Source organism: Heptranchias perlo, chromosome 28, assembly GCF_035084215.1.
Source record: "Heptranchias perlo isolate sHepPer1 chromosome 28, sHepPer1.hap1, whole genome shotgun sequence".
Lineage (NCBI taxonomy): Eukaryota > Metazoa > Chordata > Chondrichthyes > Hexanchiformes > Hexanchidae > Heptranchias > Heptranchias perlo.
In genome coordinates, this window is record NC_090352.1 from 36288394 (window position 1) to 36315594 (window position 27201).

The window sequence follows — 27201 nt, forward strand, 5'->3', positions numbered from 1 at the left end:
TTGGGCATCCATGAGGCGCTGTGGGCCATCAGCAGCAGCAGAATTGTATTCCACCACAATCTGTAACCTCATGGCCCGGCATATTCCTCACTCTACCATTACCAACAAGCCAGGGGATCAACCCTGGTTCAATGAGGAGTGTAGAAGAGCATGCCAGGAGCAGCACCAGGCGTACCTAAAAATGAGGTACCAACCTGGTGAAGCTACAACTCAGGACTACATGCATGCTAAACAGCGGAAGCAACATGCTATAGACAGAGCTAAGCGATTCCACAACCAACGGATCAGATCAAAGCTCTGCAGTCCTGCCACATCCAGTCGTGAATGGTGGTGGACAATTAAACAACTAACGGGAGGAGGAGGCTCTGCAAACATCCCCATTCTCAATGATGGCGGAGTCCAGCACGTGAGTGCAAAAGACAAGGCTGAAGCGTTTGCAACCATCTTCAGCCAGAAGTGCCGAGTGGATGATCCATCTCAGCCTCCTCCCGATATCCCCACCATCACGGAAGCCAGTCTTCGGCCAATTCGATTCACTCCACGTGATATCAAGAAACGGCTGAGTGCACTGGATACAGCAAAGGCTATGGGCCCCGACAACATCCCAGCTGTAGTGCTGAAGACTTGTGCTCCAGAACTAGCTGCGCCTCTATCCAAGCTGTTCCAGTACAGCTACAACACTGGCATCTACCCGACAATGTGGAAAATTGCCCAGGTATGTCCTGTCCACAAAAAGCAGGACAAATCCAACCCGGCCAATTACCGCCCCATCAGTCTACTCTCAATCATCAGCAAAGTGATGGAAGGTGTCGTCGACAGTGCTATCAAGCGGCACTTACTCACCAATAACATGCTCACCGATGCTCAGTTTGGGTTCCGCCAGGACCACTCGGCTCCAGACCTCATTACAGCCTTGGTCCAAACATGGACAAAAGAGCTGAATTCCAGAGGTGAGGTGAGAGTGACTGCCCTTGACATCAAGGCAGCATTTGACCGAGTGTGGCACCAAGGAGCCCTAGTAAAATTGAAGTCCATGGGAATCAGGGCGAAAACTCTCCAGTGGCTGGAGTCATACCTAGCACAAAGGAAGATGGTAGTGGTTGTTGGAGGCCAATCATCTCAGCCCCAGGGCATTGCTGCAGGAGTTCCTCAGGGCAGTGTCCTAGGCCCAACCATCTTCAGCTGCTTCATCAATGACCTTCCCTCCATCATAAGGTCAGAAATGGGGATGTTCGCTGATGACTGCACAGTGTTCAGTTCCATTCGCAACCCCTCAGATAATGAAGCAGTCCGAGCCCGCATGCAGCAAGACCTGGACAACATCCAGGCTTGGGCTCATAAGTGGCAAGTAACATTCGCGCCAGATAAGTGCCAGGCAATGACCATCTCCAACAAGAGAAAGTCTAACCACCTCCCCTTGACATTCAACGGCATTACCATCGCCGAATCCCCCACCATCAACATTCTGGGGGTCACCATTGACCAGAAACTGAACTGGACCAGCCATATAATTACTGTGGCTACGAGAGCAGGTCAGAGGCTGGGTGTTCTGCGGCGAGTGACTCACCTCCTGACTTCCCAAAGCCTTTCCACCATCTACAAGGCACAAGTCAGGAGTGTGATGGAATACTCTCCACTTGCCTGGATGAGTGCAGCTCCAACAACACTCAAGAAGCTCGACACCATCCAAGATAAAGCAGCCCGCTTGATTGGCACCCCATCCACCACCATAAACATTCACTCCCTTCACCACCGGCGCACTGTGGCTGCAGTGTGTACCATCCACAGGATGCACTGCAGCAACTCGCCAAGGCTTCTTCGACAGCACCTCCCAAACCCGCGACCTCTACCACCTAGAAGGACAAGAGCAGCAGGCACATGGGAACAACACCACCTGCACGTTCCCCTCCAAGTCACACACCATCCCGACTTGGAAATATATCGCCGTTCCTTCATCGTCGCTGGGTCAAAATCCTGGAACTCCCTTCCTAACAGCACTGTGGGAGAACCGTCACCACACGGACTGCAGCGGTTCAAGAAGGCGGCTCACCACCACCTTCTCGAGGGCAATTAGGGATGGGCAATAAATGCTGGCCTCGCCAGCGACGCCCACATCCCGTGAACGAATAAAAAAAAAACGTAAACAAACTCCGCACAAACTGAGGATTGAATCTGTCTGATCTGTATGACCCAGTATTTCACTGGGTAGTTAGTTTACCCACTAAACCACTGGATGAGCTGTACACTGTAACTTATTTCATGTGTCACTAAACTGTTCGGTATGCCACAGGGTTTTGCAGGCATCTTGGACCTGCCAGCAGTGTTGTTGATCTGGGACCAGCTCTTTATGCAAGACTGGAAGCTGCAGGTGATGGAGGATTTCTGCCTGGCCATCCTCCTGTTACTGAAGGAGCCTTTGATGGCAGCTGACGATCATCACAGTTTGAAACAGGTAAGACAAAGAATATATTTTGGCCGAAAACCTGCTGTCGACCCTCCTCCAACTCACAATGATTCCAGGAGGGTTTCTCTGGGACCCAGAGTTCACACACTGAGCTCACTGGACCTCATTACGAAAATTTGGTGAAACGTTGCTAAATTCAAGTAGCTGTTTAATTGATTCATAATTAGGGTCGCTGCATTATTCTAATTTTTATTATTTAGATAAATCCACAGTAAGAATTTACCTTCACATTCCATTCAAAAGTTCATACATCTTAATAAGTTATTACTGCAATTCCAAAAAAAAATCATTAAATTAACTCCTTTTTAATTTGGTTCTTTGCATCAGGTGTCATTGCTGTGCATTTTGCATTTGGATGGTCAATAAATCATGGTGCAGGAGAGCAGCAGGAATGGGACTTAAAAATGGGGATGGGAGCATTAAAAAATGCATTTGTGAATGTATTATTGAAGTGTACTATAAAATGCATTTAACTTGTAATATACCTGGGGTCTTAAACAGCTCCTGATACCTGCTAAAGCATCTGAGAGCGCTGCCAATTGAGACACGTTATCAGTAGGGATGAGTTTGTCTTGCCAAATTGTAAAGCAACATCATAAATAAATGCAGGAAGATTTCTGTTGGTCGGTATTTTAAATGAAATAATAAACACTTTCAAAAATTAAAGGAGCTGTACACTTTCATTCTAGCCAAATGAAGACTTATTACACTCATGGCATGGGTGGAATGATTACCCTAAGCACTTCACAGCATCAGGATCCTTTGTCAAAAGCAGAATATTACAGATGCTGGAAATCTGAAATAAAAACAGAAAATGCTGGAAATACTCAGCAAGTCAGGCAACATCTGTGGAGAAAGAAACAGAGTTAATGTTTCAGGTCAATGACTCTTTGTCAGAGCTCCATTCCATGAATTCTGACGAAGGGTCATCGACCTGAAAGGTTAACTCTGTTTCTTTCTCCACAGATGCTGCCTGACTTGCTGCGTATTTCCAGCATTTTCTGTTTTTATTTCAGGATCCTTTGTGTTTAGCAACGTTATAACTCATGATTTTGTTTCAAATAAAGATATAGTTATTCCAAGTCTTAATTTGGATATACGTTTGGGACAGATTTTGCAGAACCTTTTGTCAGGACGTAAATGATTTGGTAGTGTCCATTATAGAGCAGGTTGCACATTGTCTGTGGAGGATCTGGGCTTGGTGAACCAAATGATCTTTTCTCATTTGTGTCTTCCTTAAGCACACTAAGTGCATGATGAGATAATCTAGCTCTTTTTTGAAAGTGTTTATTGGTTAATTAGAAATACAGACTAACAGAAATCTTCCTGCATTTGCTTATGATGTTGTTTTACAATTTGGCAAGAGAAACTCATCCCTACTGATTACCAGTGCCTCAATTGGCAGCACTCTCAGGTGTAACCAGATTTAGTGGGTGTCAAGGGCTGTTTAAGACCCCAGATGTAGTCATGCAAATTATACCACTAATCTAAATCACAGAATCATAGAATGGTTACGGCACAGAATGGGCCATTTGGCCCAACAAGCCCGTGCGCGGCTCTTTGTAAGAGCAATCCAGTTAGAGCCATTCCTCCGCTCTTTCCCCGTAGCCCTGCGATTTTTTTCCCTTCAAGTATTTATCCAATTTCCTTTTTGAAAGCCACGATTGAATCTGCTTCCATCACCATTTCAGGCAACGCATTCCAGATCATAACTACTCGCTGCGTAAAAAGTTTTTCCTCATGTCGCCTTTGGTTCTTTTGCCAGTCACCTTAAATCTGTGTCCTCTGGTTCTCTACCCTTCTGCCAATGGGAACAGTTTCTCTTTATTTACTTTATCTAAACCCTTCATGATTTTGAAAACTTCTGTCAATTCTCCTCTTAACCTTCTCTGCTCGAAGGAGAACTACCCCAGCTTCTCCAGTCTATTCACGTAACTGAAGTCCCTCGTCCCTGGAACCATTCTAGTAAATCTTTTTACACCCTCTCTAAGGCCTTCACGTCCTCCCTAAAGTGTGGTGCCCAGAATTGGACACAATACTCCATTTGTGGCCGAACCAGTCATTTATAAAGGTTCAACATAACTTCCTTACTTTTGTACTCTATGCCTCTATTTATAAAGCCCAGGATCCCGTATGCTTTTTTAACCGCTTTCTCAATTTGTCCTGCTACCTTCAAAGATTTATGCACATATACCCCCAGGTTTTTTGGTTCCTGCACCCCCTTTAGAATTGTACCATTTAGTTTATACTGCATCTCCTCATTCCTCCTGCCAAAATGTGTCACTTTGCACTTCTCTGCGTTAAATTTCATCTGCCACGTGTCTGCCCATTCTACCAGCCTGTTTATGTCCTCTTGAAGTCTATTACTATCCTCCTCACTATTTACTACACTTCCAAATTTTGTGTCATCTGCAAATTTTGAAACTGAGCCCTGTACACCCACGCCCATGTCATTAATAGATATCACAAAAAGCAGTGGTCCTAGTACCGACCCCTGGGGAACACCACTGTATACCTTCCTCCAGTCCAAAAAACAACCATTCACCACTACTCTCTTTTTCCTGTCACTTAGCCAATTTCTTATCCATGTTGCCACTGCCCTTTTTATTCCATGGGCTTCAATTTTGCTGACAAGCCTATTATATGGCACTTTATCAAACACTTTTTGAAAGTGTTACACATACACATCAGCTGCATTGTCCTCATCAACCCTAAATGTTGAGAAATGTGTGTCTTTTCTACAAAATGATAGTGATTGAAAGAAAAAAAACTTGAATTTATATAGCACCTTATCAAAACATCTCAAAGCGCTTTACACGATGAGTAACTTTTGACATTAAGTGACTATTGCTACATAGGCAGACATGATAGCCATTCTGCACAAGCAACGCCTCACAAACAATGCCATCCATGTTTGGCCAAGACACCGGGAGAAACTCCTGTTTTTCTAGTGTATGTGCTCAAGTCTTGGTGTGTAACCTCAACCCACAACCTTCTAACAACCACAACCCAGTGGTGAATGTGTTACCAACTAAACAAAGCTAGCTGTTCAGTAATCAGGATGTCAGCCTCAAAATGAAGGTGAGTTGGAAGGTCTGACCTCCTGTTTGGCTTTAGATTTGGCAAAAGGTGGACTTTCTGCAGCCATATTATCAAACAACGGTCATTACAAACAGGTTACAAAAAATGTACAATAAGGAAGAGGTTTCAGTACCAGCACTGGTCCAATTTGCATTTGGCTCTTACTGGACATGTTTTGTTCCTAAGGTATTCCTTGTTCATGCCAGCCACCTATATACAGTAGATATTCAAAGGTCTTGGATCCATTTGCAACAAGGTGGCCTACCAGCTGATATTCCTGGATTGAACCAACTTAAATTGAGGTAATAATTTTCTGGTACTTGATTGGATAGCATTCTGCTGGACCCAGCAACACCCAGCCAGCAGTGCTTTATTTCAGGGGTTGATTCGCTCCCGATCAGCACCCAGGCTAAGTCCGAGATTCATTGACTCACATTAAAGTTGATGGAGATGCATGCACACTGCCCTATAACCTTTGTCACAGCAGAGAAGCTATGGTACAAAATGCCAGTCTCCACGTGGCTAAAAACAATGTATAATACTAATATTTATCAAAAGTTTCTATATATCATTGTGTAAAATAGGGAGAGGACTACTTTGCAAAGATAATACTCTATTGCCCCAACAGGCTGTTCTCTGCTTTTGTAAGCCTTACAAAAAATTTTCAGATTCATTTTATCTGTAAGCGTTGCTAAGCATTAAATTGTGCTTCTGACCAATGCAGACCAGGCTCAATCGCTGGTGTGTGGTGGGTGAGTCGATCTCAGCCAGGGTGTCAGTGAGGGCAAAGCAATTGGCCTCAGCCTCGAGAGGAAAAATAATTGGCCAGGTCTCCCGCTCCTGATCAATAAGGTGTGCAGAATTGGGCTCCACTGTGATGTCCCCTGCACTCGACTAGTCTGCCAGCACTCACAGTCAGGGCTGACCCATGAAAAGTCGCCGTTCGAACAAGGTGCTGGAGGGCTGCTGACACACATGGAACTGTACCCCAGTATGAGGAGGGACAAGAGGAAATTGGAGAGAAAAAGACATATATATATATATATATATATATATATATTTAAAACCTGAATGTATTATTTCCGAGTAATCAAGGTGAGAAATTTTCTCTGTGCCCCGTGTTTGACAAAATCATAAACAAGTTTATAAAGAAAACACTTGCAATTTCTCTTCAATGTGGCACACAGAGGAAATCTACTCCAGCTGTTAATTATCACTCGACGAATTTAGAGTAATTCTGTCACAATTACTATTTTTTCAATGTGGAACTCATCACTTGCTAACAAAACAGAGTACAATTGGCTGCTGGTGCTCACCATCAGCAAAACAACCCTTGAACTCCACGGTACATATAATAAAACTGAAAACATCAGGTATGAGTATGGTTGCCAACTCTGGTTGGACGTATTCCTGGAGGTCTCACCATATGACCTCCTGCCTCCAACCGCCCCACCCGGTCAAACAGATTTTTTTCCCCCCATCTCCAATATTTTTATAACTAATAAACTAAGGTGTTCAAAGAAAATGAAAAAAAAAACACAATTTTTTTTTCATGCCCCTATAATTTTTCTTGCAAGTTGCTTGTAAAAGTGTCCAGGAGATTAATTATTAATTCCTGGAGACTCCAGGACAATCATGGAGGGTTGGCAACCCTAGGTATGTGGGAATGACTTCAGGCTGTAATTTCATCTCTGGGTTCAGCTGTTGGCTTTGCTCTCACAATTCATGATATCATCAGAACCCATCTTTGCCTTGTAATGAACCACAATTATTTATTACATATTCTGTACATAATCTCAGACCAAAATAATGACCAGTTTAGCTAATGATTTTTTTCATTCAAACAAGGACATAATCGGGATTATGCAATTTCATACATTGTTTTATGTGGGTCTAGAGTGTTCACTCAATTGAAGCCTACATCATAGGTCTGTGAAGGAATAGGCCAGGCTATATCCAGTTGATCCAAAAGGGGAAAAAATGCTGCTGCATTCTATTGATTTTAATGCTCTACAAAAGAAAGACTTATAAAAGTAAGTTAGAACTCAGTCTGGAAAGTGAACAGTGAAACTGCAGGAATGGAAACTAGCAGAGCTGGCCTAGTATTTTACTCACACCTGGTCTTCCATTTGAACTCGGTAGGCTGCTACTGAATATTAATAGTTGCAGTTATCAGGACTTCAGTTATCAGCTATTATTTCCATATTTACCTATATAACAGCAGACACTGCATTTCAAAATAATTCATTGTATGTGAAGTATTTTGAAATGTTTCCTTGAGGACTGATAAGCTGCCATGCAAACACAAGTCTTTCTTTCATAAAGCATTAAAATCGATAAAATGAGTTATTCTGAAGTCCCAACTGTTTGTGCCCTTGACACCTGATGAAACATTATACTTGTAAAATAATCCTTAAAAACACCACCCCTGTACATGGTAATCGTGATACAGCAGAATTTTTATGACTCGATGGTAAATACATGCTGTTCACTCATTTTTATCCTCCCCCCTCACCTCCCGCCATCTCCTGAAAGGATTGACATAGGAACATACGAAATTGACGGGCAGGAAAAATCTAGCTGGTCCATCAAGAAATGCTGGAGTTCAGTTCCTCAGTCACCGGCCTCCCTGCAGTACTTTACACAAATGGCCATTCTTCATATGTGAACCAGGACAGTGAGTGTCGGCAGGCCTCGCAACTGATTCCAATACTCGCCATATTAGACATCCAAGGAGCGGTTTTAACCCTACCCGCCTGGCGGAAACCGAGCAGGCAGGCAGTTAACATCAGCCGGGTGACTTAGCCGCTCACGTCCCGCATGGATCCCGCCGTCCTCCAGGCAGCAAGGGCACCCGTCATCAGGCCCCGACTGAAATTCTAACTGTGGCCTGAGCTGGGAAACCGTTGTGGCTTTCCCTCCAGGTTCAGACAGCAGAAAGAGGACCCAGGACCAGAAGAGGCCGTTTGAGATCAGTTTTTTTACTTTCCCTGTTGGCCAGGAGGAGCAGGAGTAAAGTATGAAAAAATATCGGCAAGTAAAATCAAAGTAAACCCAAAGATATTTTATAAATACATTAAGAGCAAGAGGATAACTAAGGAATGAGTAGGGCCTATTAGAGACCAAAAAGATAACCTATGTGTGGAGGCAGAAGATGTTGGTATGTTTCTTAATGAATACTTTGGCTTCACAAAAGAGAGGGACGATGCAGACATTGGAGGAGGAGTGTGAAATATTGGATGGGATAAACTTAGTGAGAGAGGAAGTATTAAGGGGATTAGCATCTTTGAAAGTAGATAAATCACCAGGGCCGGATGAAATGTATCCCAGGCTGTTAAAAGAACCAAGGGTGGAAATAGCAGAGGCTCTGACCATCATTTTCCAATCCTCACTGGATACAGGCGTGGTGCCGGAGGATTGGAGGACTGCTAACGTTGAACCATCGTGTAAAAAGGGAGCGAGGGATAGACTGAATATTTACAGGCCAGACAGTCTAACCTCGGTGGTGGGCAAATTATTGGAATTAATCCTGAGGGACAGGATAAACCGTCACGAAGAAAGGCACGGAGTAATCAAGGACAGTCAGCATGGATTTGTTAAGGGAAGGTCGTGTCTGACTAATTTGATTTAATTTTTTGAGGAGGTAACAAGGAGGGTCGATGAGGGTAGTGCATTTGATTTAGTCGACATAGATTTTAGTAAGGCTTTTGACAAGGTCCCACATGGAAGACTGGTCAAAAAAGTAAAAGCCCATGGGATCCAAGGGAAAGTGGCAAGTTGGATCCAAAATTGGCTCGGTGGCAGGAAGCAAAGGGTAATGGTTGACGCGTGTTTTTGTGACTCAAAGGCTGTTTCCAGTGGGGTTCTGCAGGACTCAGTACTAGATCCCTTGTGATATATATTAATGATTTGGACTTAAATGTAGGGGGCATAATTAAGAAGTTTGCAGGTGATACAAAAATTGGCTTTGTGGTTGATAGTGAGGAGGAAAGCTGTAGACTGCAGGAAGATATCAATGGACTGGTCAGGTGGGCAGAAAAGTGGCAAATGGAATTCAATCCTTAGAAGTGTGAGGTAATGCATTTGGAGAGAGCAAACAAGGCAAGGGAGTACATAATAAATGGGAGGCTACTGAAAGGTGTAGAGGAAGTGAGGGACTTTGGAGTGCATGTCCACAGATCCCTGAAGGTAGCAGGACAGGTAGATAAGGTGGTTAAGAAGGCATATGGAATACTTTCCTTTATTAGCCAGGGCATAGAATATAAGAGCAGGGAGGTTATGATGGAACTGTATAAAACACTGGTTAGGCCACAGCTTGAGTACTGTGTACAGTTCTGGTCACCACATTACAGGAAGGATGTAATTGTACTAGACAGGGTACAGAGGAGACTTATGAGGATGTTGCCAGAACTGGAGAATTTTAGCTATGAGGAAAGAATGGAAAGGCTGGGGTTGTTCTCTTTGGAACAGATGAGGCTGAGGGGTGATTTAATTGAGGTGTACAAAATTATGAGGGGCCTAGATAGAGAGGATAAGGAAAGACCTATTTCCCTTAGCAGAGAGGTCAATAACCAGGGAGCATTGATTTAAAGTGATTGGTAGAAGGATTGGAGGGGAGCTGAGGAAAAAAATTTTCACCCAGAGGATGGTGGGGGTCTGGAACTCACTGCCTGAAAGGGTGGTAGAGGCAGAAACCCTCAACTCATTTAAAAAATACCTGGATGTGCACCTGAAGTGCTGTGACCTACAAGGCTACGGACCAAGTGCTGGAAAGTGGGATTAGGCTAGGTGGCTCATTTTCGGCCAGCATGGACACGATGGGCTGAATGGCCTCCTTCTGTGCCGTAAATTTTCTATGATTCTATGAGTGCCCCTCCAGGCCCCAAAAGGAAAATTTAGGCCTCCCCTGCCTTTCTCTCCCGCGAGACGCTCAAAAAAGCCCATCCCCACAGCTTGCCCAAGTGCCGATGAGCTTCCTGTCGCCTAAAATTCTGCTCCTGCCTGCCATCCAGCTGCAGCTGGCCAGTGGAATGCAGATGAGTTAAAATCGCTAATGCCTCGCTGCTGAGTTCCGGGGTGGGGGTGGGGCATTTGTCTTGCTCCCTGTCCACCCGAAACCGGCTTCACGTTAAAATTGGAGCTCAGCAAACATTGTGTTTTCAGCATGGTCACTGGATAATGGTCAGGAGCAGGAATCTTGAATGATTTTTTTTTCCTTCTTCTCTAACCCAGAGACACTAAGACCAATTGTTACACCCCTACTGCTGCCCCAGCTGAGATCAGCAAACTCTGCATAGACTAGAGTTCAAATCTAAATTTTCTGGTCTGTATGGTTCAGTTCCATGCTGAGCTGTTGTGGGAACTGTCAACAAAACAACCTTTATGCTCAAGAACAAGATGATTTTTTCCATGAGTTTGATAGAGGCTGTATGAAGCTAATCACGTGACACTGATTGTCTTCACATAATACTGGGTAGTCAATGTCTATTTTGAAAATTTGAACTATACTTTCCAAATCCCATTTGAGGTGAAGTTTGGCAAATGTTGTTGCTTTCATTCATTTACAGGACTACTTCGTATTTTCACCAGTTTAATAATTTCCTCATGTTTATTTGTGTTTGAACGCCCTGGGCTCTCTGAGCACCAATAGGGCTAAGTGAAGGTGCTCAATGATCCACGGACTTTTTACTTAATGTGAAATACCCGCTTTGATTCTGAATTTTAATTACACTTATTGAAACATTTAACCCACAGAAATCTGTATGGACCTTTCCCAAAGAACAAAGGGGCTTTAACAGGTACAGTCACTGGTTTATACAATAATAATGTACACTACAGGGCAATGGACATTTTTAAAAATTCATTCAAGGGATGTGGGCATGGCTGGCAAGGCCAGCATTTATTGCCCATCCCTAATTGCTCTTGAGAAGGTGGTGGTGAGCCGCCTTCTAACTGAGTGGCTTGCTAGGCCATTTCAGAGGGCATTTAAGAATCAGCCACATTGCTGTGGGTCTGGAGTCACATATAGGCCAGACCGGGTAAGGACGGCAGGTTTCCTTCCCTAAAGGACATTAGTGAACCAGATGGGTTTTTACGACAATCCGGTAGTTTCATGGTCACCATTACTGATACTAGCTTTTTATTCCAGATTTTATTTAATTAACTGAATTAAATTCCCCAGCTGCTGTAGCGGCATTTGAACTCATGTCTCCGGATAATTAGTCCGGGCCTCTGGCTTACTAGTCCAGTAACATAACCACTATGCTACTGTACCCTACATCCTAACACAGGTGTGATTTAGAAATCACTTTTATGGGTATTTGCATTTCTCTTTTCTGTGAGTTGTTTTCTCACATGCTGACATCTTCCTCGTACCACTACAAAATTTGCAGACAGGATGCATTGCACTGTCCTGGCATCTGCCAGCACCTCCCTGAGCCAGCTACTAGAAGGTGTATTAGAGGAGGCTGGCCATGCTGTTTGCTCCACTCCCACTTTGTTTTGGAGAAGTGCTTAGACTCTGCTTGACACATACAAACATACAAAATTGACAAGCAGGAAAAGACCAGCTGGTCCATCAAGCCTGCCCCACACCATGATACCTTCACTCCCCCCGCACAGATGTAAACTCTTGGGAAAGGCAAAAAAACAGAAAAAACCCAGGGCCAATAAGGGAAAATTCCTCTCCGACCCCCCCCCCCCCCCGCACCCCCCAGACGATTGAAACGAGTCCAGGAGATCACATGGACCAAGTATTATCTGTAAAGTCACTTACCTTCTATAAGACGCTATCTCTACACCCAGTCAGGAACCGGTCCAGCTCTCTCTCGAAGGCTACAGAGAGTCAGCACCCACCACACCAGCCGGCCATGTATTCCAGAGGCTCACTACTCTCCGGGAAAAGCAGAACCGCCCAACATCCAGTCTATTCCTACTCTTACATAGTTTAAATTCGTGTCCCCTGGTCCCCCCCCCCCAATCTGTTAAACATCCTTACACTAAAACAATTGAGATCGGCAACTTAATCGATTGGCAGAATCACGGGCTCAAGTTCATATCTCGTCATTTGAGGGGACATGCCTTAGTCCTTGAACATGTTGTACTGTCACTGATAATCTAAATCTGTGTGTCATAATGTTCTTCTATGTGGAACGTCTCTTTATATTGGGTTTTATAATACAGGTGGCCTATATTTTAATGGTCTGAACCACTGCTTTTATTCAAACCCAACATGCTTATTTCAGTAGGAAGGGTTTAGTTCCTCAGTTGCTGTTTGTTTTTTTTGTATTTAGGTATCAGCAATGACACCGATTTTAAAGGCACACTGGGTGAGATCCTACCTATTGGACTAAAGAATATTTTAGTGAAACTAATTTTGTTGAAATCCACATCAGAGGTAAATATGTTCATTTGGTTATGAGATTATTTTATGTTCTAGTGATGGGGCAGAGGAGGAAAGAGGACTGATATGGTTCATCACAATTTCATATGGTTGTTGTGTTAGTTGGAGGTGTGAGTTAGTGATAGTGAGGCTGCTTCCTTTGAACAGGAGGAACTGGGCAATAATCGGGGATATATCCACAGAAGGATTAATTTAGCCAGTTGCTTATCTCTGCAACCCTCCACAGCAACATGTTCCTCTTATCTAACTTGAAAATTAAATTTGTTTTTGTATTTATACTCATTCTAGATTGGGGTTAGTGTAAAAACCATAATATAGTACCGCACTGAATGTGGTGGGATATGAAATTGTAACAAAGTAATATACTCATGAACTCTTCAGTCATCTAATTTCCATATATCATCCTAAAGTTAGTGCTATAGTGCCGATTGTGCTGTGTTTGTGCTACCAGTGAGGAGTCTCGCCTACTCGTTTTAAAAGGTAGGAAATCACGAGCAGCATGTCTGCAATTTTCTGATTTGTGCAGCTATCGGGCAAGGCTCCACTCAGGAAATTACTCCTTATTGTTCTTCTTAGAGCAAAGAAGGTTAAGGGGAGATGTAATCAAGATATTCAAAATTATGAGGGGTTTTGACAGAATAGATAGGGAGAAACTGTTTCCACTGGCAGAAGGGTCAGAAACTAGAGGACATAGATTTAAGACAAGTGGCAAAAGAGAACCAGAGGGGAGATGAGGAAAAATTTTTTTACTCAGTGAGTTGTTATGATCTGGAATGCATTGCCTGAAAGGGTGGTGGAAGCAGATTCAATAGTAACTTTCAAAAGAGAATTGGATATATGCTTAAAAAGCAAAAAATTTGCAGGGCTATGGGGAAGGGGCAGTGGAGTGGGACTATTTGGTAGCTCTTTCAGCGAGCCGACACAAGCACGATGAGCCGAATGACCTCCTGTGCTATATGATTCTATGATTCTATTTTCTGTTTTGACTTACCTCCTCTCCTCGAGTTTTTAGGCACTTTCAAATTGGGCAATTATACAATGATGTTTATATATTAAGCTTATACATTGCTTAATCTTCTAGAATAGGGATTGCTAAGGACTCTTCCTGACGCAGTGTTTGTGTTTTTCCTCAGGAGCGGTTGAAGGAATTTAATCCGCTTGTTATAAAGTTAACAGTTTCTATGTTCTATGGCAACTTGAAGCTACGCTCAAAGTCATCTCTTTCTAAACCAACCCTTTTGAATATGAGTATGGAAAGAACATCCAATGGGGCAGCCGTGACTGAACTTACTCTTAAGTTTGATGGTACAAGTTAAATGTAAATACTCCTATGGTGACATAGTGGTGTTGATGGCCTGCCGAGTAACTCCTTTTTTTGAATCATTCTTCGGGATGTGGGCATCGCTGGCAGGGCCGGCATTTACTGCCCATCCCTAGCTGCCCTTGAGAAGGTGGTGGTGAGCCGCCTGTGAGATGAGCTCATTCATGTGCGGGCATGTGGAGTGCCTGAACAGCACTGGCACTGGGGCGCAGCGCAGTGACCACATTACTGGCTCCTGTGTGTGAAACACTTTGCGAGTTTATTCTTTAAACATTCAAAGGATATCTCAAATGGTGAATTTTAAAGCTGATCAATGTCACAACTATTTTTTTCTAAATTCGCTGCTAACTAAAATAAGGACTAATTACTTTTTTGTTGCGTTTTCTCTTTCAGAAAATTTTGAGTTTGAGTTGATCGATCCATCCGAATTCAAAGTCATGAATCCAACTGAGGACCAACCATGTGTCATTATCAGTCTTCTGTATTGCCCCACTGTGAAAGGTACGTAACTTAAGAGGATCTGAGTAAGAAAAGAAATACATTGCGGTGGTTCTTCTAAAATAGAAGTTTAGAGAAAATACATCACACTTTAGATGTCACATTTTGAAATGTGTTAGAAACTATCTACAAAAAAAGAATGGCAATCATTTCATGTTTTTTTCCTGACCTGGGGCTAGAATCTTACAAGCATCTTCCAATTTGCAAACTTCCCTCACTTCACCAAAAAGCAATTAAACTCTGATTGACCTCACTGAGTTTACTTTCAGCATTGGACCTTAAGGAGACAGGCTAACTTAAACACAGCTCAATCCTAGCAGTAGAATAAAACATAAGAACATAAGAAATAGGAACAGGAGTAGGCCATATGGCCCCTCGAGCCTGCTCCGCCATTCAAAAAGATCATGGCTCACCTTCTCCCTCGATTCTACTTTCCCGCTCTATCCCCATATCCCTTGATTCTCTTAGTGTCCAAAAATCTATCGATCTCAATCTTGAATATACTCAATGACTGAACATCCACAGCCCTCTGGGTAGAGCATTCCAAAGATTCACAGCCCTCTGAGTGGAGAAATTTTTCCTTATCTCGGTCCTAAATGGCAGATCCCTTATCTTGAGGCTATGACCCCTAGATCTAGATTCTCCAGCCAGAGGAAACAGCCTCTCAGCAACCACCCTGTCAAGTCCTATAAGAATTTTATATGTTTCATTGAGATCACCTCTCAATCTTCTAAACTCCAGACAATGTAGGCCCATTCTACTCAATCTTTCCTCATAGGACAACCCTCTCATTCCAGGAATCAATCTAATGTACCTTCGTTGCACCCCCTCTAAGGCAAGTATATCCTTCCTTAGTTAAGGAGACCAAAATTGTACACAGTACTTACTCTAGGTGTGGTCTCACCAGAGCCCTATATAATTGCAGCAAGACCTCCTTACTCTGATACTCCAACCCCCTTGCAAAAAGGAAACATACCATTTGCCTTTCTAATTTCTTGCTGTGCCTGCATGTTAACTTTCTATGATTTGTGTACAAGGACACCCAAATCCCTCTGACTACCAACATTTCTTAATTTCTCACCTTTTAAAAAATATTCTGCTTTTCTATTCTTCCTACCCAAGTGAATAATTTACGTTCTGCATTACATGGGATAAAGCTGCTATCATTCGACTTACCATGAGCAACATGATTGGTGATCTGCTAGTATATTGATATAACCATTTGTCTGTTGGCCCATGTTTTTTCAAAAAATTATAAAATGAAACCGAGTTTTAAAGAAGTATATATATATATATACATTTTCTTGCTGCTCAGGAACAGGGCTTCCACAGTCACTAGGCTGTTGCCATGTCTGCTTTTGGTCCTGACAGATCTCTTTGAATTCCTCAATGATGTGAAACACTTCACTTACTCGACGACATAAAGACAATCAAGGACAAGAAAAGTCTATTGAAGCCTGACTCCCAGGACCCTACCTCTCCTATTCCAACATACATTTTTAATATCATGCCTTTGTCTCTACTATTCTGCCTGGCAGATTATTATAAACATTTATCACCTTTTGAGTAAAGAAATTCTTCCAAATATCTATTTTGAATTTACTTTTCACTAATTAAAATTTATGTCCTTTAGCCCTACTAGCTTGCCTTTCTTTTAAGTACTTAGAATTTAATACTTTATATATCTCAGTGAGATCCTCCTGTAACCTCTCTAGATTGTAGACCTTGAACTTCCCTAACCTTTTCTCGTGACTTAAAACCTTTACATTTAGGATTGTCTTCTTCTCTGCACTCTCTCTAATGACTGTACATCCTTTTCGTAGCATGGAAAACAGAACTGAACACAATGTTCCAGGTATAGTTTGACCAGTGCATTCTAAAGCTTTAGCATAACCTCTGTAGACTTGCACTATACTGCTCTTCAAAGTACCTACATTACAACGGTCACTACACTTCAAAAGTACTTCCTTGGTTGTAAAGCTCTTTGGGACATTGTGAAAAGTGCTATATAAACACAAGTTTTTCTTTCTTTCTGGGTATAATTCCTAGTATTCTGTTTGTGTTTTTAATTGGCTCGCCACACTGCCTAAGTAGGTGGTATGGCAGATAACTGATGAAATCCATTATATGTTTTGGAACATTAAACCAACAAGTGTAGTGATTTGAAGTGAGTACCTGATTCAATATACTGTCAGACCATTTAAGGTGTGGGTGTAATACAATCGCAAAAACTATACAGCAAATAGAATCTCCTTTTTGCTTCATTGTTTTAAATTTTCTTTGCTTGACAAGGTTTTAATTAGAATTTTGCATTTGTTGAATTATAGATTGGTACATGTTCATTAACTTGGCCTGATTTAAAAGAACAGGTCAACGTGACTGTGCCTCAGCCGCTGTCATGAAATTATTTGACATTCTTTGCTGAATTCCATGAAGAATATCACATCCAATTGTGTTATGTGTAGATGAAATCTAAAGTCTGATCTGATTTTCATTTTGAGATTTTTCTTGTGTACCCGTCTTTTTCATATGTGAAGATACTCAAAATAAAATTATGTCTTCTAGACTTTGGACCAGTGCCCCTGGGCTGGATTAAGGTAGACCCATTTCACCAGGAAACCACGGCAACCAGGTTGGTGTGGGCACCCCATCCACAGTCCCTGGTCATTGTATTGTATCCTGGGAAGGTCCCTGACAATATTACTGATGGAGCCCCAGCTCACAGCAGTACAGGTATTTTTTTTTAAAAACTAACAAAACAAGAAGTACAGTAATCAAGCCAAATATTTGATGAACCAGAGAAACTGTGGTCCCTTTTTAATGGCACTTTCTGGTTCTGATATTTGGAATTTAAGCACAATCTCATAAATTCCAAACACTGTCTAGGTTCCTGTGACATTACACGTGTATATAATGGTGCCGAAATTGCTCGACCATTCATGCGGACTGCTGCTGTACTGTGGTGGGAACCGGGCAGAAGAGCTGCAAACTCCACCGTGACCAGGAAACAGCAGGTCCCAGCCTTACATTGGAGTTTACTGTGACTTTATTTGGGGCAGTGCCTCCATCTGCCCCAAACAAGGCGACAGATGCGGAGGAGACAGGGCCAAAGATGGCGACTCCCTGCGCTAGGAGTTCCCACTTCCTTGGCCTCACAGAGACCTGGCATATGTTTGGAGGCTGGTACATTGAGTGAGATGAGGCATAGCAGCCTTCAGAAGTGCGGAAGTGGGCTCCACCGGGAGATCCTAGTTGGGGTCGGGGCCTGGATCCCAAAAGACTGGGGTGGGTGGAGGGGGATTGTTTTAAAATTGAAAGCAGCCCCCTGCCTTAAAGGGGCTGCCAGGGCTGCATTATGTTACTTTCTTGGAGGGGGAGAGGGGGAGGGAGACCATCCCGTGTTTCCAGAGGCTCCAGATGTGCCCCCCAAACTACCAAAGGCTTGCTTCTCAAGGCCCCTCCCCCTGACCCTGTGAACTTTGATGCAGTTCTATGGCAGGTACGATCCCAAAGCAAATGCCTGAATCGCACGCTGCCATGGATTTTTGGGCTGTGGTTTTTTAAATCTCTCCTATATAATAGTATATCAGAACATATATCATGATGTCACACTCTTTTGGAACTGGGCATAATGCACAACTCACTGGATTTCTTTATGATGACTAAACCATCTATAACAATCCCAGAACAGATCATTTCTCTCTTTGAAATATTGTAGTCTAGAAATTACTGTTTCTATATTGCCATATGAATTTTAACAATGTCATATGACTTCCTCTGTCCACTATTTTAACTGAGACACGAGGCCATTTATTTTAAATACCATTAAAATAGTGGATGGAGGAATATCATACGCATTAATATTGCATGCAGTGGGAACATAGGAATGTAGGAACAGGAAACGGCCATTAAGCCCCTTGAGCCTGCTCTGCTATTCTGTTAGATCATGGCTGATCCGTACCTCAACTCCATTTACCCGCCTTAGCTCCACAACCCTTGATACGCTTACCTAACAAAAAATCTATCAATCTCAGTCTTGAAAGCTTCAATTCTCCCCCCAGCATCCACAGCCTTTTGGGAGAGAACTTCAGATTTCCACCACCTTTGTGTGAAAAAGTGCTGCCTGATTTCACTCCTAAATGGCCTAGTTCCAATTTTAAGGTTATGCTCCCTTGTTCTGGATTCCCCCACCAGAGGAAATAATCTCATACTACCGAATCCCTTTAGGTTTTTAAAGACCACGATTAGATTACCCCTCAACCTCCTAAACTCAAGGGAATGTAAACCAAGTTTATGCAACCTGTCCTCATAATTTAACCCTTTAAGCCCTGGTATCGTCCTGGTGCATCTCGCTGTACCCCCTCCAAGGCCATTATATCTTTCCTGAGATGCGGTGCCCAAAACTGAATGCAGTACTCCAGATGGCGTCCGAACCAAGGCTCTGTACAACTGAAGCATCCCTTCCTCACTTTTGAATTCAAACCCCCTTGAGATAAATGCTCACATTCCATTAGCCTTTTTGATTATGCTTTGTACATGTGCACTAGCTTTCAGTGATTTGTGTATATGGACACCCAAATCTCTTTGCTCCTTCACAGCTACTAATCTCTCACCATTAAGAAAATATTCTGAATTGTCTTTCTCGGACCCAAAGTGGATGACCTCACATTTTCCCCACATTGAACTCCATCTGCCACAGATTTGTCCACTCAATTAATCTGTCTATGACTTGGATTTATTCTCTATTCCTTCATCTAAGCCATTAATATATATGTTGAAAAGCTGAATCCCCCATACAGATCGATGGGAAATACCGCTTGTCACATCCTGCAATCAGAGAACATTCCCTTTATCCCTACTCTCTGTCTCCTACCTCCCACCCAATTACCAACCAATTACCATGACACATACTGTGATGAGTGTTTTTGATTTTTTACAATTTAAATGGGAGGAGGAGGGAATTGAAGCACAGCAATAATAGGAAGAATTTGACAGAATCTAATTGTGTGTGTGATACTTTGCAGAACTTGTCCATCAGGGATCAGAGATCACACTGACTGCTTATGATCCATACCTGGAAAATCGGAGGCAGAGAGACCAGGAAACAGAAGGGGAGAGGTAGATTGCCAACATTGTCTATTATTTAACTTAAATTTCAGCCATGTTAGCCACATCTCAGACCAACACCGAGGTAATGAATGGAAACAGCATCTCTGAGACTGGAGTCAACTTTGGGTCGTTAACTTTGGCTGTGACTTTAGATGTGCACCTTTAGTGTAGTAAAACGTCCCAAGGCGCTTCACAGGAGCAATTATCAAACAAAATTTGACATTGAGCCACATAAGGAGATATTAGCACAGGTGACCAAAAGCTTGGTCAAAGAGATAGGTTTTAAGGAGCGTCTTAAAGGAGGAGAGAGAGGTAGAGAGGCGGAGAGGTTTAGGGAGGGAATTCCAGAGCTTAGGGCCCAGGCAGCTGAAGACACGGCTGCCAATGGTGGAGTGATTAAAATCGGGGATGCGTAAGAGGCCAAAATTGGAGGAGCTCAGAGATCTGGGAGGTTTGTAGGACTGGAGGAGGTTACAGAGATAGGGAGGGGTAAGGCCATGGAAGGCTTTGAAAACAAGGATGAGAATTTTAAAATCGAGGCGTTCTTGGACTGTGAGCCAATGTAGGTCAGCGATCACAGGGGTGTTGGGTGAACAGGACTTGGTGCGAGTTAGGATACGGGCAGCAGAGTTTTGGATGAACTCAAGTTTATGGAGGGTGGAAGATGGGAGGCCAGCTAGGAGAGCATTGGAATAGTCAAGTCTAGAGGTAACAAAGGCATGGATGAGGGTTTCAGCTGCAGATGAGCTGAGGCGGGGCAGAGACAGGCGATGTTACGGAGGTGGAAGTAGGCGGTCTTGATGATGGAGTAGATATGTGGTCAGAAGCTCATCTCAGGTTCGCCAATAGGCCAACAAACAGTCTTGTTCAGCCTCAGCCAATGGCCAGGGAGGGGGATGAAATTGGTGGCTAGGGAACGGAGTTTGTGATGGGGACCAAATGGCTTCAGTCTTCCCAGTATTTGGTTGGAGAAAATTTTTGCACATCCAGTCGGACAAGCAGTGTGACAAATCAGAGACAGTGGAGAGGTCAAGGCAGGTGGTGGTGAGGTAGAGCTGGGTGTGGTCAGCGTAAATGTGGAACCTGATGTGTTTTCGGTGAGGGGCAGCATGTAGATGAGAAAAAGGAGGTGGCTCAAGGATAGATCCTTGGGGGACTCCAGAAGTAACGTGCAGGAGCTGAAAGAGAAGCCATTGCAGGTGATTCTCAGGTTACAACTGGATAGATAAGAATGGAATCAGGTGAGCGCAGTCCCACCTAGCTGGACGACAGAGGAGAGGCGTTGGAGGAGGATGGTGTAGTCAACCGTGTCAAAGGCTGCGGACAGGTGGAGAAGGATGAGGAGTATTGTAACTTTTTTTTTTGAAATATTTATTTCATGTATTTTTAAACTATCCTTATTTCTTCATCTGTTATGGCGGAAAAGTAACCTACAGCACCTGCCAATGCTGTCGTATAATCTGCCACTAGGACATGTGCACGAGCAGCCTGTAGTGCTTTCTCCTGTGATTCTTTTCCTTGTTTTTGCTGGGGAAGCACCAAGCCACCGCTGCCCACGATGGTATGCCTGAGATCAAGAATGCACCGTACAGATTGTGCACGGGATTAAGCTGTGCAAAAATTGTTGCAAATCATGAGGCAGCTGCAAGGTAAATGGCAAAAATTGCAAGCAGTCGGAGGAGATATTTTTCTCCAGGCGTCGGTCCAAATTAAAGTGCTGGTGAACAAATTGGATAGTTTGTTGAATCTGCTGTTACAGTAAACAGCTGGCCTTACAATTGGCAAACACTCACATCTATATTGCTCCCCAGTACTTTAATTCAGACCCTAACTTTAAACAATGCTGGTGTGCAAAGCTGAGCTTCCTGGTTACTGTACTAGCTAGAAACTTTCTTCAGTGTTTGGCAGGCAGAGAGATACAAAACAGTGGCACTTTAAATTGTGCTGCTGATTAACTGTAATGTGCCAATGAGAAGGGAGGCTGACTGGGGAATTTGCACCGTCTAGTGACATCATGGGATTTATTTCAGAATGTTGCCCACAACAAATCACTTCCCCCATGTATGGGGAATCACAGGCATTTTTAAAAATATATATTTCATATATATGTTAATTGAACAAGAGTGATAAAATTCCCAATCCAGACTTTAATTAGTAAGGTAGTTTCCCATCTGAAGACAGCATCTGTCATTACTTCTGCTGTTCCTAACATTTTGTTGTTCCGTCGCTAGATAGTTTGACATTAAATATTCAGCAGTTAAATGTGCAAAATATGACTGCAGTCTATAAATTCATACCTGTTTATCAACTTGGCTGACTGCCTAACTTAAAAGATTGTGTCAATTAAAGCATTAATTTGAAATCCTGTTTCACATTGCCAGTGCAAAAGCATAGCTGTCAATTAGACAGCAGAGACCTGTGGCTCATTAGCACTGCAGGTACAATAATTCTGAAGCACTTCCTCACCTGGGGTGACATTGTGTTGAATAGGCAGGGTTGAGCCTAGATTTGAAATGTTTCTATCAAGATGGTTTTTTAAGTGATTCTAACATACTACTAAGTGATCCCTTTGTAAAGATACTTTTTCTTGTGTGAAGATCTCAAAAATACCCGCCAAAAATATTAGTGTATCACATTCATGCGTGAATGCACGTATTTGTGTGTCTGTGTACACCTGTGGGATGAGAGATATGTTATTTGCATGATATATATAGCTGTGGATGCTAATTTCACCACACCACCCTCCATTGAATTACTTTGGACAAGACTCTGAAAAGAATCTATTCTAATAATATGGCTACTTTAGTTCCGTGTATTGTTGCCATTATAAATATTACAAAAATAGAATTGTGTTTCTATGGGACTGTCCAATTAATGGATGCACTCTCTGCTTCAGTTCCCTATTCAGCATAGGGAAGGAAATGAAATGGGAAGACAGTCTCTGTACTGGGACCAAAGGGTAAATTCATTGGTTCTGTGCTCCTAACAGGGAGGCACGCTTGAAGAGAGAGCTGGAAGGAGAATCAGTGCCATAATACTGTATCTGTATCTCCGACACATACTCCCTCTGAACATGGTTCCCTGCTGGATCTGTGCATCTGTGAATTCAGTGTAGACATTGAACCTTAGCATTGTTTTTAAAAATGTTCCCCGTCCCCAGTTTCTTCCCTCCTTTCTTGAAGATGCTGACTCATTGTGCAATACAAATCCAAGACGGAGGCATCCCCCAGTACCTTGCCCAAAGTGACAGTTCTCGATGCCTACCCTTAGGCAGTGGGTGTTGGCAGATATTCAACCATGGTAGGCATTACAGCCAAGCCTGATCCTGATCCTGTGCCCACCTGCTGTGCAATACACACACAATAATGGCAGGGATCACTAGATAGTGATAAGGAGCAGAAACTCTGCCTGAAATGTTTCCCTTCCTTATCCCATGGTTGCTGAGGACAATGTAGCACCCCTGCCATCACCCTGGCTGAGATCAGCTGACTCAGCCCAGAGCGATGATTGAGCTTGGACCATCCTAGTCTGCATGGCTCCCATTACACAATGGGTACTGCTACAGCAGCGGAGCTATCAGCAGGAACTATGTGATACTGTTAAACATGTATGAGTATTTTTTGTAACATTTACAGTAAAAATGAGTCATGGAGCTAGAAATTTGAACTAGCTCCATGGCACTTTTTTAACAATAGGTTTGTATCTACAGGTCCCTAATTTCTAACTTTATAACCTGCTAATGTTATTTTGAAAGCAGCAGCTAAATGTTTCTGACAAGAAGTGACCACGTATCATAAAGTCAATTTTACTTTGATATATTCCAAAGCGACTTGTAATAATAACAATGCGAGTATCTTTGGATGCACAAAAGGTTGATGGCTTAGGCTGCCTTTGTCCGCTGCTGTGGACTCTCCATAAGCAGGGATCATTACGCACTGCCTTTAGATTAAACAACACAACTTAATCTCCATAACTTGAAATAAAAACGCAAGTGCTTCTTATCAGAGGGAGGGAGTTGGAGAGAGACTGATCTTTACATGTGTCTCCCTCTACTTTCCCCCATGACTCGCCTGGCTAAAAGTAAATAGCTGAACCTATAACAATAATTTGCATTTCTATAATGTCTTTAACGTAGTAAAATGTCCCAAGGCGCTTCACAGGAGCGTTATCAAACAAAATTTGACTCCAAGCCACATAATGAGATATTGGGACAGGGATGTAGGTTTTAAGGAGTGTCTTAAAGGAGGAGAGAGAGGTAGAGAGGCGGAGAGGTTTAGGGAGGGAATTCCAGAGCTTAGGACCTAGGCAGCTGAAGGCGCGGCTGCCAATGGTGGAGCGATTAAAATAGGGGATGCGCAAGAGGCCAGAATTGGAGGAGCGCAGAGATCTTGGAGGGTTGTAAGGCTGGAAAAGGTTACAGAGCTAGGGAGACTAGGAAGGTGCCAAGTTTGGTCCCCAGTCTGTGCTGAGGTAGCTAATGTTAGTTGGTGACGATACAGGTGCCTCAGTATCCCTGAGTTAGGGAGGAAAAAATAATCCAGAGTTCCCATTTCTGTTTACCATCCATAAACTTGCATTTATGTAGCTCCTTTCACAACTTCAGGACGTCTCAAAGTGCTTTACAGCCAATGAAGGTGGGAAGGGTTTCTCTTTTTCTCCCCTCTCACCCTCCTAATTGCAAAACCTTCAAAAGAACAATTTAACACTATTTTCTTATACTTTTTTTTTGAACCTGTCTGCTTTGATTTTGCCAGATTTTTATCATCTGATGAACGTTTTCTTACTGTGCCGTGGGTTGCCCATAATTCAGCTGTGGCATTACCGCATCCAGCAATGGTAAATGAGCCTTTTGATCTGTACCTTGATGCAATACGTTATATCCCAGACAATGCAACCATCACCAAGGTAAGACATGGAGAAAGCGCATCGAGTATTAGTGTAACGAGGGAATGGGATACATCTGCAACACCTTGGGGTAGACTTTCATCATGGGCGGGCAGTGGGCTGAGCGATTGCAACGCCCACCCAATATTGCCATGAAATGGTCAAACCATTCCGACGGTCAGGCCTTATTTGTATTCAAGCGGCGAGCTGCCAGGGTGTTCCGAGTGTTGATAGGCATCTTGTCGTTTTGGGAGGGGAGCGGGAAAATGGTGGACCATCTACAGAGCACAGGCCTGCAACAAGGGATTAAAGGTTGGGGGGGGCGGGGGGCGGAAACAATGGTGAGCACTATTGAAGGGGGGAGGATTAGCAACAAGGCGCATGGAGAACAATTACCCTCATCTTGCTGTCCAAAAAGTGCCCAGTAAATTACTTTGTTATTGTTCCCAGAACTGCTTCCAGTGATCTCACTGAGGGGCGCTGGTTCTGGCTGTTTCTCACTGTATAGTGGGCGCCGTGCTTAACCACACCAAAGTGGCTTTGGGGTCCTAATGACGTCATAGGACCCTGATTTGCATTGAGTAATGATGCTCCTGCCTGTTTCTCAGAGAAGGTTGCTCCCCAGTCTATGGTGAGTTAGCTTATCTCAGTTGAGGTGGTGGCTGGGGTGCTACAATTGGCCTCAATATCCCTGAATTAAGGAGGGGAATACCAACCAGGGATCTCACCCCTGATCACTAATATGTGTCCACTGCTGGAAGTGCGAGTGTGAAGATGTTAGGTGAAGACAGGATTGGACTCGGCTGTGATATGCCCCCACAGTTGACTAGGATATTAAGGCTCACATGTGGGTGAGCTACTGGAGGGCAATTAGTCCCTGCAGAACCTTAGCTCAGCAAGGAGCCAGTGCCTTTAGGAGAGAAAGGAGAAGAGATATCTGGCAAGAAGGAGTAAGCTTGGCTCAGTTGACTTGATCCTATTGAATTTTGACATTTTCTTCTTTTTCCTGATACTCATAAGGTGACTGGACGAATAATGCGTTCAGGCCGGGATGACCTACCTGATATCTTGGCGTTCCCAATACTCAACAGCCCAGCAAGATCCCCAGAGTTCCGTTATTGCATGACTGTAAATGTGAAAGGCAGAGAAACACTAGATCCCAACGTGCTGATTTTGCTTAGAGTGTACACAATCGATTCTGACACTGGGGACCTGGTTGTTATAGGTGAGTGATAATAAATTTACAAATGACAATTTGTAAATCAAGTAAATCTTTTAGCCAGATTAAAAGAATTAAAACAAAAAAGGGGAAAATTAAAACAAACACAGAAAGTAAAATACAGTATGGAAAAATAAAGGGTCAAAATTCCTGTTGACCATGGTATCGTACAAAGACTTAACTCGCTGCTGTGTAAGCAATTTTAACAGACGTATTAACCCATTTAGTTTAAACAGGTTAACATCTGCTGTAAAATAGCAGAGACTGGAATTTGGTCTGTGCTGTTTATGAATTTGCACAATTACATGGGTGACAATTTCTACTCCTAAATTCCCAAGCCAAATGGTTAATCTGGAACTCTAAAATGCAATGCCCAATATGTCTCTTGCTTAAACCATAATCGTTGGAGTTTAAAAACATTCCTCAACCATAGGGCATGTTTTTCTTTTATTATACTACGGCGTAAAGCCCCACCTGGGGCAGAGCATTGAGAAAAATTGGGTAGGAAGGATTGCAAGTACCTAATGGAGCCTGCTCGATTTACCAACAATTGATTTAAATGGACCACTTCTATCTCTTGGTGGGTAGGTATACCTGGTCTGATCAAACATACCTCTGTCGACTATATGCCGGGTCCCACTGAGGGCCCAGGACAACGTAGGGAATCCTCACCTCTGGCTCCAGCAAGGCCCCACTCCCAACAAACCATCCTGGAAACCTCAGTGCAGGACTGGGACCTTACGTATCCCAGTCTTGGCCAAGTTTCCACACGTTCTGGCGGATTGCCATCAAACTTATGGCCAGAACAGCCGCGGATTTTCAGGACCAAAACCTGCAAATGCTAGAATTAGGAAATAAAAACAGAAAATGCTGTAAATACACAGCAGGTCCATCAGCATTTGTAAAGTGAAAAGACAGAACCCATCTTTTCTCTTTTCAGATGGTTACAGGCCTCCTGCATATTGCCATTATTTTCTGCTTTTATTTTAATCCTGAGGTGCAGATAATCTTCGTGAACTGCTCAATCTGCATTTCTGTGGTTTATGTTATCATCTCCTCAACTGAATTACGTTCTGATATGTTAAGGGCTGTGTGTGTGTGTGTGTGTGTGTGCCTACTGTATACGTGTAGTTGTGTAAAATGAATTGTATTATGTAGCTGTAAAACTCACTATTCCTGTCAGCTGCCTCCATGATAGCCTCTTAACTTGGTGCCTCTGGATG

At 43.1% G+C, this 27201-nt stretch overlaps 1 protein-coding gene across 1 annotated transcript in view; it reads left to right on the forward strand.

The window, feature by feature from the left end:
• Positions 1–27201, forward strand: part of LOC137299233 (uncharacterized) — an 81789-nt gene that overhangs the window by 20226 nt on the left and 34362 nt on the right. Inside the window, exons 11-20 of the mRNA XM_067967895.1 lie at positions 2291–2452; positions 5732–5847; positions 11300–11343; positions 12838–12941; positions 14081–14252; positions 14662–14769; positions 17332–17499; positions 19791–19884; positions 24630–24780; positions 25780–25984. Coding sequence (XP_067823996.1) covers positions 2291–2452; positions 5732–5847; positions 11300–11343; positions 12838–12941; positions 14081–14252; positions 14662–14769; positions 17332–17499; positions 19791–19884; positions 24630–24780; positions 25780–25984 — 1324 coding nt within the window. The remainder of the gene's footprint in view (positions 1–2290; positions 2453–5731; positions 5848–11299; positions 11344–12837; positions 12942–14080; positions 14253–14661; positions 14770–17331; positions 17500–19790; positions 19885–24629; positions 24781–25779; positions 25985–27201) is intronic.